At 43.1% G+C, this 11,560-nt stretch overlaps 1 protein-coding gene across 1 annotated transcript; it reads right to left on the reverse strand.

Annotated features, from left to right (window-relative positions):
- Nucleotides 1-2,405: 2,405 nt before the first annotated feature.
- On the reverse strand, nt 2,406-2,669 carry LOC102280962 (late cornified envelope protein 3D). The gene has a single exon (XM_005894981.2). It carries the CDS (start codon nt 2,667-2,669, stop codon nt 2,406-2,408), a length of 264 nt encoding a protein of 87 aa, XP_005895043.2.
- Between the last annotated feature and the right edge of the window lie 8,891 nt (nt 2,670-11,560).

An 11,560-nucleotide genomic window follows, 5' to 3' on the forward strand; every position in this document is an offset into this window, starting at 1 on the left:
ACACACACACACACACACACACACACACATGCATACATATCCTGTCCTTTTGCCCTTTCAATGACATTTTGCAGATCCTGACTCTGTGACTCTCAGCCCACAGTGTAAGGAACCTGAAGGCAGCAAGGAAACAGAAAGGCTTTTGGGCAGAGATGATCTGGATCAAGACTGTTGATCAACCCCGAGATTTTCTCTTTTCCTCCTTTGATTTATAGCCAATGGGAAAAAAAGGGGACCCAACATGGAGAGTGGCAACAGTAAAGGGTTGTCATCTGAGTGGCAGATCCTCAAACTCTCCAGCCCCAGGCCTTCAACATTCCCTCTGTAGATTCCCAGACATGTTTCTGATAGAAGGGAGCTAAGTAGTCCCTAAGCTGCTCAAATGTCTGCCCTTGACCCTCAGGACTTTTGAAGGCTGGGTGTTTATAATTCTTCATTCATTCAAACAACGTGTGTTGAGTACACATTTCAGAAATGTGTTGAACACAGAGAACTCAGCACTGTATCAGACACAGTTCCCAGACTTGAGAAGCTTATAGTGTAACAGACGCAGTGTAGACTGACATGAAATGAAATTATCATTAACTGGAATGGTACTTGCTATACGTGTGTGGGAAGTCCTTGGAACTTAGGTCATAGACTTTGGACCTCAGTTCCCATTTGACAAGAGTGAGGCATCTAGCCATCGTCACTTCTGGACAGTGAGTGAGGTCTTCAGACTTCAAAATGGCTGTTGGTATAGGGCAGGAGCTACGATGTTGTTCTGTGGAAACCCAGTTAAGGTGTTCAAGAGGAACTCATGGGATTCAAGAGCCAGGAGTCCTTGGGCTGGAGATTTCCGGAAGGAAGGAGAAAATAGCTGCATTTTTCCATTGTATTTTATTTTAACTTTGTAGAATGAAGTAATGACTTAATATGACATATGTAAAAAATGGATGTCTTTGATAAGACATTACAGTTGCAATAATGATTCTGAACTTTCTAGATACACAAAGGTTGTGGGAACAGTCTTTCTCTTCAAAACTTGAATATTTTGTAATCATGGCCAGTATTTGAGCCTTTTCAAAATTTATACTAAGGCTTCAAGAATAGGTAATGTGAGCTGGAAAGAAGTGAGGTTAGTGGGCAATATACCCACTGAGATAATTTTAAAACATAGCTAAAAATTCCTTGACTTTCTTCTCATTGAGAAATAAAGTCTGTGTTCCCGCCTCTTAAATCTAGACAGGCTTATGACAGCTCTAACCCATAGACTATGGTAGAAGTGATGCTATGTAACTTCTGAGCCTGGACCATGAAAGGTCATGCAGATTTCTCCTGGTCCTCTTGGGATGCTGTCTCTGGGAGGTACCATGTGAAGAGTCTCAGGAACACTCTGAGATCATCATCATGCTAGAGAGGCCAGGAATAAAGCAAGCAGCTGAAGCCAGCATCAACTCCGGTTATCTGAGTGAATGAGTCTTTACTGCTATTGGATTTGAAAACTAGCATTCAATAGCCAAAAAGTAATGGAAATGAGTTCCATTCTACATCAAATCTCTTGAAAAAAATGTACAGGCATCCAGTTTGTAGCCCTCTGAGACGCTTCTCATGTCCTCTTTTTCTCTCGGTTTTCTCAAAGCCCAGAGGCTCTCATTTGCTGGATGCCCCATGCATTCTTTCCAGGAAAGCCCTCACTTTGGGTTTCTTGAGAGTTCACTGCCTGTCCAGTTCACCTCTCTCTCCCAAGTTCATTATTTTCAGATGAACTTGCTCTTTCTTCACCAGGTCTTTCTTTCTGCCTCCAAGTTCTCCATCCTCTTTGGTCTCATTTTCCTCAATGTCTGATCCGTCACACTAGCCTCAACAGAGAAACGGATTCTGAGGACAGCTCGTCCCTCCTCTCCCATGTTATACACGGCCTTTTTCTGAGAGTGTTCTCAGCAACCAGACAGCTCCTCTTCTCCCACCTGCCACCCCCAAAACTCCCACTGGGCCACCCCCACAAACCCATGTGAGAAAAAGCAGACCTATTAATGAGCTAGGCCCCTGCCAGGATCATTCCCTGGTGCAAGCAAGCCGTACCTTCAGGAACCGAGGGAGGGGCCCACCGGGCAGCCTTGGGTGGAGCACTCAACAGACAGGTGAGAGGCATGTGGTGTAAGAAGAAGTTTTATTTCTGTATGTGGTCAAAGAGCGGTGAGAACACAGTGAGGCACAAAGCAGGGGAGCCCATGGGCTCTTGGGAAATACACCTTAGAGCCTTCTAGGGAGAGCGCACCAGCCTGCTGTGAACATTTCAGCTCGTCAGCCTGGGAAGCAAAGACCGGGGTGTCCAAGAAAGGATGCATCAAGCTGGGGTTTTTCCTTGGCTTTTGGCTTCTTGTTTCCTCTGAAATCACGTGTCTCAGCATCAGGAGGCCAGGTCAGCAGCAGCCTCCAGATCCCTGGCCACAGCCAGAGCGCCCGGACTGCAGACCACCATCACCATCGCAGGAGTCGGAGCTCTGGCGCCGGCAGCAGTGGGACCTGGGGCGCCTGTGGGGGCCTAGGCAGCAGTTGCCCTCGGACCTGGGAGCACAGCCCGAGGAGGCTGGAGGCAGACACCGTACTGGGCTCTTTGGGGGGCATTTGGGGGAGGGGCACTTGGGAGGGGGCTGGCACTGCTGCTGGTTCTGCTGGCAGGACATCTCAATGGGAAGTCAGTGAGCCTGGACACATTCAAGGAGAAAAGATCAGTGCACAAGCTCCAGGCCAGTGTCTCCCCTGTGAGCGGTCTTACTAGGGCCTATGCTCCTAATCCCAGCTGCCTCCTGAGTTGTGATGTTCAAGAGGAAAGCGGAAATGGATCTCAAGTTCAACTGACCTGGCAAGACAGTTCCCTCACTCTCTAGTCCTTCCCAGAACCATGCTGTCATCCTCTAAGTGGGCCCTGTAGAAACACAGAGGGAAATACACCCACTGGGAAGTGACCCCTGGAGGATGTCTCTGGTGCATGTGTGTTTCAGGATGAAGCGTGGGGGTGGTGCTGAGAGCCATGTGTCCCAGACCCCAATGCCTCCCACACTGGTCCTTGCTCACTGTCCCCTGCCCTGTTCCCAGTTGCCCCCCAAAGTCTGATTCTTGCTGCCTCCAGAGACACCTCTGCTTTCCTCTTCCCCACCAACCCCAAGTTTGTCTCCACCACACTCCTAGCTGAGGCTCTGTCCCCTTCCAGTCACTCACCGCTGCAGTGGAGGCAGGAGAAGGATGCTCCTGAGCAGGCTGTGGATGCGCAGTTCAGAGCAGAAGCCCTTTTATCCTGTGCTAGGTGTGTGATGCACGGCCCGAGCATCCTGCTGCTTTCACAACAAGGGGGAGGGCAATGACAACACACACTTCCTACTTGCTTGCCTCGTGTCTTCCTGGGCATGAATCTAAAATTCTACTAAGGTGGAACCAGGATGTCCCTGTGACTGCTGAGCCACTTGCTACTCAGATCTGCTCTGGATCTATTGCTATGTCTTTAGTCATTCATTCACTTCCGTTCCTAGACCAAGCTCTGTCCATTTTACTTCATTTGACAAGAATAATATAGAGAGATGTATGACAGGTTTCTTCTCTGATTATCTCACAGGTTAAATAGATCATGACACAGAGAAGTAAATATATATTTTAAAATAATTTTTAAAAGTCTTTATTGAGTTTGTTACAATATTGCTTCTATTTCATGTTTTGGTTTTTTTTTTTTTTTTTTGGCCACAAGGCATATGAAATCTTAGCTCCCTGACCAGGGATTGAACCCTCACCTCCCATATTGGAAAGTGAAGTCCTAACCTCTGGGTGGCCAGGAACCTCCCTAGACAAGTAAGTATATTGATCTGTTGAGATATGTGCTATCATAGAAGTGTTTATAAAGACCTCAAGCCTAAGATTTTAGCTTATGATTGGTCCATCCCCCTTGTCCCCGCATTGCACTGCAAGTCCCAAAGGGTAATGAAGACTTCTGCGTTCTCTGAAGTCTGGTGACAGCTGGTCAAGGTCATTGTCCTGAGGGAGATGGGAGATGTGTAGGGTAAGGGATGGAGGTGGGAGCCATTTCTTGTCTAAGACAGACAGGTTCCTAAGAGGACCTCACTGTCCCATGTGGCAGCATGGGCAGCAGTAGACGAGTCCCACTAAGAAGGGGCCTACAGCTCTAGATGTGACTAGATTCACAATTGATATCATTAAGAAGAAGGAGGAGAAGGGGAGATGGGGAGAAGTCCACTCTTCACTGAGGCTCTGTTGTGTCCACATCTGCCAATGTGCACTATTGATTCTAACACTGGAGAAGCTAATAGAAGGAAGTGGTTCAGATATTGGAAGAGCTAAGGGAAGGAAAATAGTGCAAATGATAATGAACCATTTTACAAAAATGGTTGGTAATTTTAAGACTGACCATGGTGGAGGTTTTATATGAGCCTCATTTGATATCATAGGCCTTATAATGGCTAAAGTGAAAGTGTTGGTTGCTCAGTCATGTCTGACTGTGACCCCATGGACAGTAGCCTGCCAGGTTCCTCTGTCCACAGAATTCTCCAGGCAAGAATACTGAAGTGGGTAGCCATTCTCTTTGCCAGGGGATCTTCCTGACCCAAAGATCAAACCCGGGTCTCCTACATTGCAGGCAGATTCTTTCCCATCTGAATGCTATTTTCCCATTGAATTTACTGGTGACATTACATATCTATTCCTCATCAAACTGTCTCCAATATGAAAAATATATTACACTACACTTACCCAAAATAAATTTATCATTGACACTTCAGCATTCACATACTTAAATTTAATTAAATAGAATTACATAAAACTTTATTATAGCAAGTGTATCACATTGCATTCCAATTTCTTATAAGCTTAAAGGACTAGCTACCTGTTTTTAGACACAAAATTAATAGTAAAGGCTATGGTGTCCTTTTTCTCATCAATGTACAATTTACTTGTTTTGAATCAGTGATTCCAAAAGTTCTTTCAGGATACATGTGAGAACATAAATGGTCCTGGACAGGGGGAGCTGATATGTATTTTCACTGATATCTCAGTTAGAGTGAACACTAAATATATATTCCAGGAAGATCCCCTGGAGAAAAGAATGCCTACCCACTCCAGTATTCTTGCCTGGAGAATTCCATGGACAGAGAATTCCATGTTCATGGGGTCACAAAGAGTCAGACACGACTGAGCAACTAACACTTTCACTTTAGCCACTATAAGGTCTACGATATCAAATGAGGCTCATATAAAACCTCCTAAGGCAAATGTGTAGGTAGAAGGGAGGAGAACTGACTTAGTCTTAGGGTTCAAATCTAGCTGCAGAAGGGAGCTAATTATTTGTCCATGCAGTATGCTTTTCTAGAAATAAGCACAGAGGCCATGTTTTGTCCCAGCGATGTGTGATTCTGCGTTGCTGTGGGGCTACACTTTGGTGTAACACTTGTCCCCAGTCAGTGTGACTCAGATCATTTCAGAGCCTGCTAATAGAGCTGCCTTCTGGTCCTGGTGCTTCACCAGCTGACTGGTAGCTGGCTTCCTCCCAGCCCCACGCCTGAGTCCCTGTCTTAGTTCCTGTCTCCTGATGTGCCCATTCTCTTCCTCTTTGTGATGGAGCTCCTTAATTTCACACCTCCCTCCTGGGACCTTGCCAGGTGGCTCAGTGGTAAAGAATTCACCTGCCATTGCAGGAGGCATAGGAGACACGGGTTCGATCCCTGGGTGGTGAAGACCCCCTGGAGGAGGGATGGCAATCCACTCCAATATTCTTGCCTGGGAAATCTCATGGACAGAGGAGCCTGGTGGGCTACAGGTTGCAAAGAGTCACACAGGTCTGAGCATGCACATTCTCCTGGAACCTCCCCCACCTCACAGCCAGTGTTTTCCTTCTCAGAACAGAGTCCACAATGAGCCTGAGAAGACCAAGGAAGACACTTGAATTCACAGCTCAAAGCATGTATCAACTCCAAAGATGCTTTACTGTGAAGTATGTCAGATTCCTCTGACATCCTGAGGAATCTGAGATAAAACATGGAGAAAAAACTAACATGGAAAAGAAACTGACCTGGTTGGCCTAAAATGAGGATCTTATGACCTAGTAATGTATATGTGAGCTCTGGAGCAGGAAGTGCTTTATCTGAGGTCCAGCTCCAAGGCAAGCCTTCTGAGCCACGCATGTTAGTAACAAATAAGCAAGCAAGGAGTAGCCCTTCTCATCTGCAATTTATGACTGATGTTGTGAAAAGGGGAAGATGAGAAAAGTAAGGCCCAAAGTGGTATCCTGGGAAGGTATTTCTCCTTGGAGTTTACGGCCTTTAGTTTTCTTATTATCAGATATTTGGTGTAGACTGGAACAATAAACCTTGGTTTTTAATGTATGCTGGTCATTGGTCCACATATGCCCCCTCTTAATTTATCTACCTATCAATCATTTAAATGAAGACACACAAAAGTCTACCACCTAAGTGAAATAATAACTTTATAGGACCTACTGAGTTCTCTGTCATCCCATGTCCCAGCCAACTGACATAGCCAAAATCCTGAATTTTGTGCTTAATGTTCTTTCTTTCTTCCCTTTTAATATATTTTTGTCACATTTGTATATATTCCTAAAAAGTATTGTTTTAAATTTTTTCTATTATTAAGTCAGATTCCTTGAGGTATATTTAGTTGTTGTTTAGTCACTAAGTCGTATCTGACTCTTTGCAACCCCATAGGCTATAGACCACCAGCCACCTCCATCCACGCTTTCCAGGCAAGAATACTGAAGTGGGTCACCATTTTCTTCCCCAGGAGATCCTCCCAACCAAGGGTTTGAACCTGCATCTCTGCATTGGCAGTAGGATTCTTTACCACTGAGCCACCAGGTAAGCCAAGGTGTATGTTACATACTCTAAAAAAATCACCCATTGGAGTATACAATTCCATGGGCTTTAACTAATAGATAATTGCTGTCATGTAAATGCTGCTACAATTAAGATATGGAACAAGTCCATCACCCCAATATATTCCCTCCCCCATCCCAACCCTGGGCAACCACCAATCTATTTTTTAGTCTTTATAGTTTTATCTTTTCCAGAATGTCATATAATTCAGTTCAGTTCAGTCACTCAGTCGTGTCTGACTCTTTGCAACCCCATGGTCTACAGCACGCCTATCTGTCCATCACCAACTCTCAGAGCTTACACAAACTCATGTCCATTGAGTTGGTGATGTCATCCAACCATCTCATCCTCTGTCATCCCCTTCTCCTCCCACCTTCAATCTTTCCCAGCATCAGGGTTTTTTCCAGTGAGTCAGTTCTTTGCATCAGGTGGCCAAAGTATTGGAGTTTCAGCTTCAGCCTCAGTCCTCCCAATGAATATTCAGGACTGATTTCCTTTAGGATGGACTGGTTGGATCTCCTTACTGTCTAAGGATTCTTAAGAGTCTTCTCCAACAACACAGTTCAAAAAAATCAATTCTTTGGTGCTCAGCTTTCTTTATAGTCCAACTTTCATATCCATACGTGACTACTGGAAAAAACAAAGCTTTGACTAGACGGACCTTTGTTGGCATATAATTAGAACTATATAATATGTGACATTGATTTTTTTAATGTATTTATTTATTTTTTTTGGAGGCTAATTACTTTACAATACTGTATTGGTTTTGCCATACACTGACATGAATTCACCACGAGTGACATGGAAAGCCTGACTTCTTTCACATAGAAAAATGTATTTAAAATTCATTCCTTTTGTTTCATATAGTAGTAGCTCATTCCTTTTTTACTGCTAAGTAGAGAAGGCAATGGCACCCCACTCCAATACTCTTGCCTGGAAAATCCCATGGATGGAGGAGCCTGGTAGGCTGCAGTCCATGGGGTCACTAGGAGTCGGACACGACTGAGCGACTTCACTTTCACTTTTCACTTTGCTGCATTGGAGAAGGAAATGGCAACCCACTCCAGTGTTCTTGCTTGGAGAATCCCAGGGACAGGGGAGCCTGGTGGGCTGCCGTCTATGGGGTTGCACAGAGTCGGACACGACTGAAGCAACTTAGCAGTAGCAGCATTCCACTGCATGGATGTATCAGATTTTTAATCCATTCACCAGTTGAAGGACACTTGGTTTATTTGCTATTCAGGGCAATTACAAAGCCACTATAAACATTGACTTACAGGTTTTTCTCTGAACATAAATTTTATTCCTTTTGGCCAGTTACCTAAGAATAGGGCTCTGGGGCAAATGGTGAGTATACATTTCTATTTATGAGGTACTGGCAAACTATTTTCCAAACTGGTTGTATAATTTTGCATTGTCACCAGCAATGTCTAAGAGCTCTAAATGCTCCACATCCTTCATAGAATGTGGTATTGCCAGTTTTTTTTTTTTTTTTTTAACCCTTCTAAAGTGTGTAGAGTGGTATCTCATTTTGCTTTTAATCTGCATTTCCTTAATGACAAATGATGTTCAGTGTCTTTTCTTGTGCTTATTTGCCATCCAGGCATTTTCTTAGTTGAGATGGCTGTCTGTTTTCTGTTTTCTGATTTTTAGTTTTCAGGTATTTTTTATATATTCTAGACATAACTCTGTAAGATATATGTTCTGCAAATATTTTCCTCATGTCTCTGAATTTTCTTTACATTTTCCTAACAATGTCTTTTGAAAAGTTAAAGTTTTTACTTTTGGTGAAGTTCAGTTTATCAAGGTTTTCTTTTTTGAATGACTCCTTTTTTGCCATATCTAAAAAATGTTTGTATAACCCAAAGTCATAAGAGATCATCTATTATGTTTTACTTTAGAAGGTTTATGTTTTACATTTTGGTTTAATATCCTTGTTGAGTTAATTTTTGTATATAGCATGAAGTAAAATTTAATTCTTTTTTAACACAGAGATGGCCAAGTGTTTCAGCATCATTTGTTGAAATGACTGTCCTTCCTCCATTCAATCGCCTCTGTACCTTTGTTTAAAATAAATTAATCCTCTATACTCGGTCTAGTTTTGAACCCTACGTTCTTTTCCATAGATCTACCCTTGCCTTGCTCCTGATTTTAGGAGAAAAACATTCATTGTCTATATCAAGTATGAAAATATTATGAAGTTGAGGATGCTCTTTATAAAGTTGAGGATGTTCCCAAGGAATCCCTACAAGATTCATTGTCTTTCTGAAAGCTTTTTTTTTTTTTTAATCATGAATTCACACTGGATTTTTTTCAAATGCTTTCTCTGCATTTATTGAGATGATAATATGTTTTTATTTTCCCTTTAGTCTGATGTGAATGCAATAATGTCTCAAATATTTCAAGATTCTCCTTAGAATTGCTGGACTGTCTGTATTTTTTTTTACATTTACCAAAAGACACATAATTTTACAAATTATGAGTATCTCATATAATGTATAATCTAAATATCAGCTACTTTTTTTCAGCCTGTGAGTACAGATAAGACTATAATACATACATTTGGCCAAATAACAGTGTATGGAAATGACCATCTAAACAGTCACAAAGTGTCTCCACACCATTTCCTGGAATTTCCAAAGATGAGTGTCACATGGCCGTACCAGCCAGACTGACAGCTCTCATCACCGCATATCCGCCCAGCTCATCCTGTCCTGATTCAGCTCACACCCTTAATGTCCATCCTCCCTGATTGTCTGCTGGGAAAATCATCCTCTGTTCTGACATTCCTCATAAAATTCCTGGCATTCTATTTTCATATGGCAGTGTTAATGGGAGAGATACTTCTACAGTTTCTTAATATACATAGAGGAAATCTGGGACTCTGCCAATGCTCTCTTTAGAAGTTAAGGATATTTAGATGCTATGGTTTTAGGGTTGGGGCTCGAATATTCTGTAATAACCTATATGAGAAAAGAACCTGAAAAAGAATAAATATATGTATAAATGAATCACTTTGCTGTACACCTGAAACTAACACATTGTAAATCAACTATACTCAATATAAAATGAAAGTTAAATTAAAAAATAAAACCCCAAAAATAAAAAATATATACAATACTGAGAAAAATCCCAAACCAATATCATGTTAAGGTTTTAATTCATATGGAATATTTTCAATATTTCCATATGAGGACACATTTTATATGCCCAAAGTGTTAGACACCATCTGGGGAGGAAATTTTATATGTGGAAGCCAGGAAGAAATGTCCTCAATTAGAAGATTGGGAGGCATTTTCACACTCCTTTGCACCATTTTCCCTAAAAGAAATTGAGCCACTGGTCACAAAAGCTTCACACAGTCACCTCCTGGTCCCATCCCTGAAAGAAGGAAGAAGTTTGTCTTTGTTTCATTTCTTATGTAAGATGACAGACTTGATTGATGAATTGAGATTTAATTCCTCCAAGTGCATTTTAAGGAAGATGCATCAGAAATAAAGTGCATTCTCTCTGGTAGCTCCACACTGCAGGATGCCCAGCTCCTGAAGATGAGCTACTCACACTGGTCCTCACAGAGCTGCCCTAATGGCCTCACAGCAGCTTCTTCCATCATCAAGGACATCTGCTCCATCTGCAGGCCTGTTTGGGAGAAATGGAAGGGGCTGTGAAGAGGGGTTTCCTCCCTGAGGTGGATATAAAATGGGAGAGCAGCAACTCCAGGACTAAACCAGGTGCCCATAAGACAAGGAGCGAGGAATGGAGCCTGAAACCAGAGAGAAGTCCACTTACGTTTTTAAAAATATTTATTGATTTATTTGGCTGTGCTGGGTCTTAGTTTCGGCATTCGGGATCTTTAGTTGCAGCATGTGGGATCTAGTTCACTGGCCAGGGATTGAACCCAGGACCCCTGCATTGGGAATGTGGAGTCTTAAGTCGCTGGGTCACCAGGGAAGTCCCCCACTTACATTTTAAGGAAGATGGAGAAATCTTCACACTGAGAGCCACCCAGAAGTTTTGGAACTTATTCCACCACTGAGACTGATACTACCTTTCAGCTGTTGTTGGCTAATGACTCGAGATAGAGATTGTACTCATTTGGACCAAAAAGAGCCTTTGTACTTGCTTCTATTAAACAAGTCAAAGAGGAAAACTATTCACATTTTGCAGAGGTCTGAACCCTGGACCGATTCAGGCCTTATCCTTACACCTGCCACAGCACCGGCTATCTCTCTTTAATGTATGCTGCTGCTGCTGCTGCTAAGTCGCTTCAGTGTGTCCGACTCTGTGCGACCCCATGGACTGTAGCCTACCAGGCTTCTCCGTCCCTGGGATTCTCCAGGCAAGAACACTGGAGTGGGTTGCCATTTCCTTCTCCAATGCATGAAAGTGGAAAGTGAAAGTGAAGTCGCTCAGTTGTGTCTGACTCTTAGCGACCCCATGGACTGCAGCCTACCAGGCTCCTCCATCCATGGGATTTTCCAGGCAACAGTACTGGAGTGGGGTGCCATTGCCTTCTCCCCTCTTTAATGTATAGACAGTTGTAATTCATCATGGTGTCCCTCCTTTCTGCTAGACTGGCAATCCTGTGAGGGCAGGCTATGTTTCCTTCATAGCTGGACTCCCAGTGCTGAGACCAGTCCATGACCCACAGCTGACACTCCATTAAAGTCTGTTGAATGTAGAAA

The sequence above is a fragment of the Bos mutus genome, chromosome 3, assembly GCF_027580195.1.
Source record: "Bos mutus isolate GX-2022 chromosome 3, NWIPB_WYAK_1.1, whole genome shotgun sequence".
Classification (NCBI taxonomy): Eukaryota; Metazoa; Chordata; class Mammalia; order Artiodactyla; family Bovidae; genus Bos; species Bos mutus.

What these genes read in the sequence shown, in the direction of transcription:
- LOC102280962 (XM_005894981.2), bottom strand. Translation starts at nt 2,669, where the DNA reads ATGTCCTGCCAGCAGAACCAGCAGCAGTGCCAGCCCCCTCCCAAGTGC.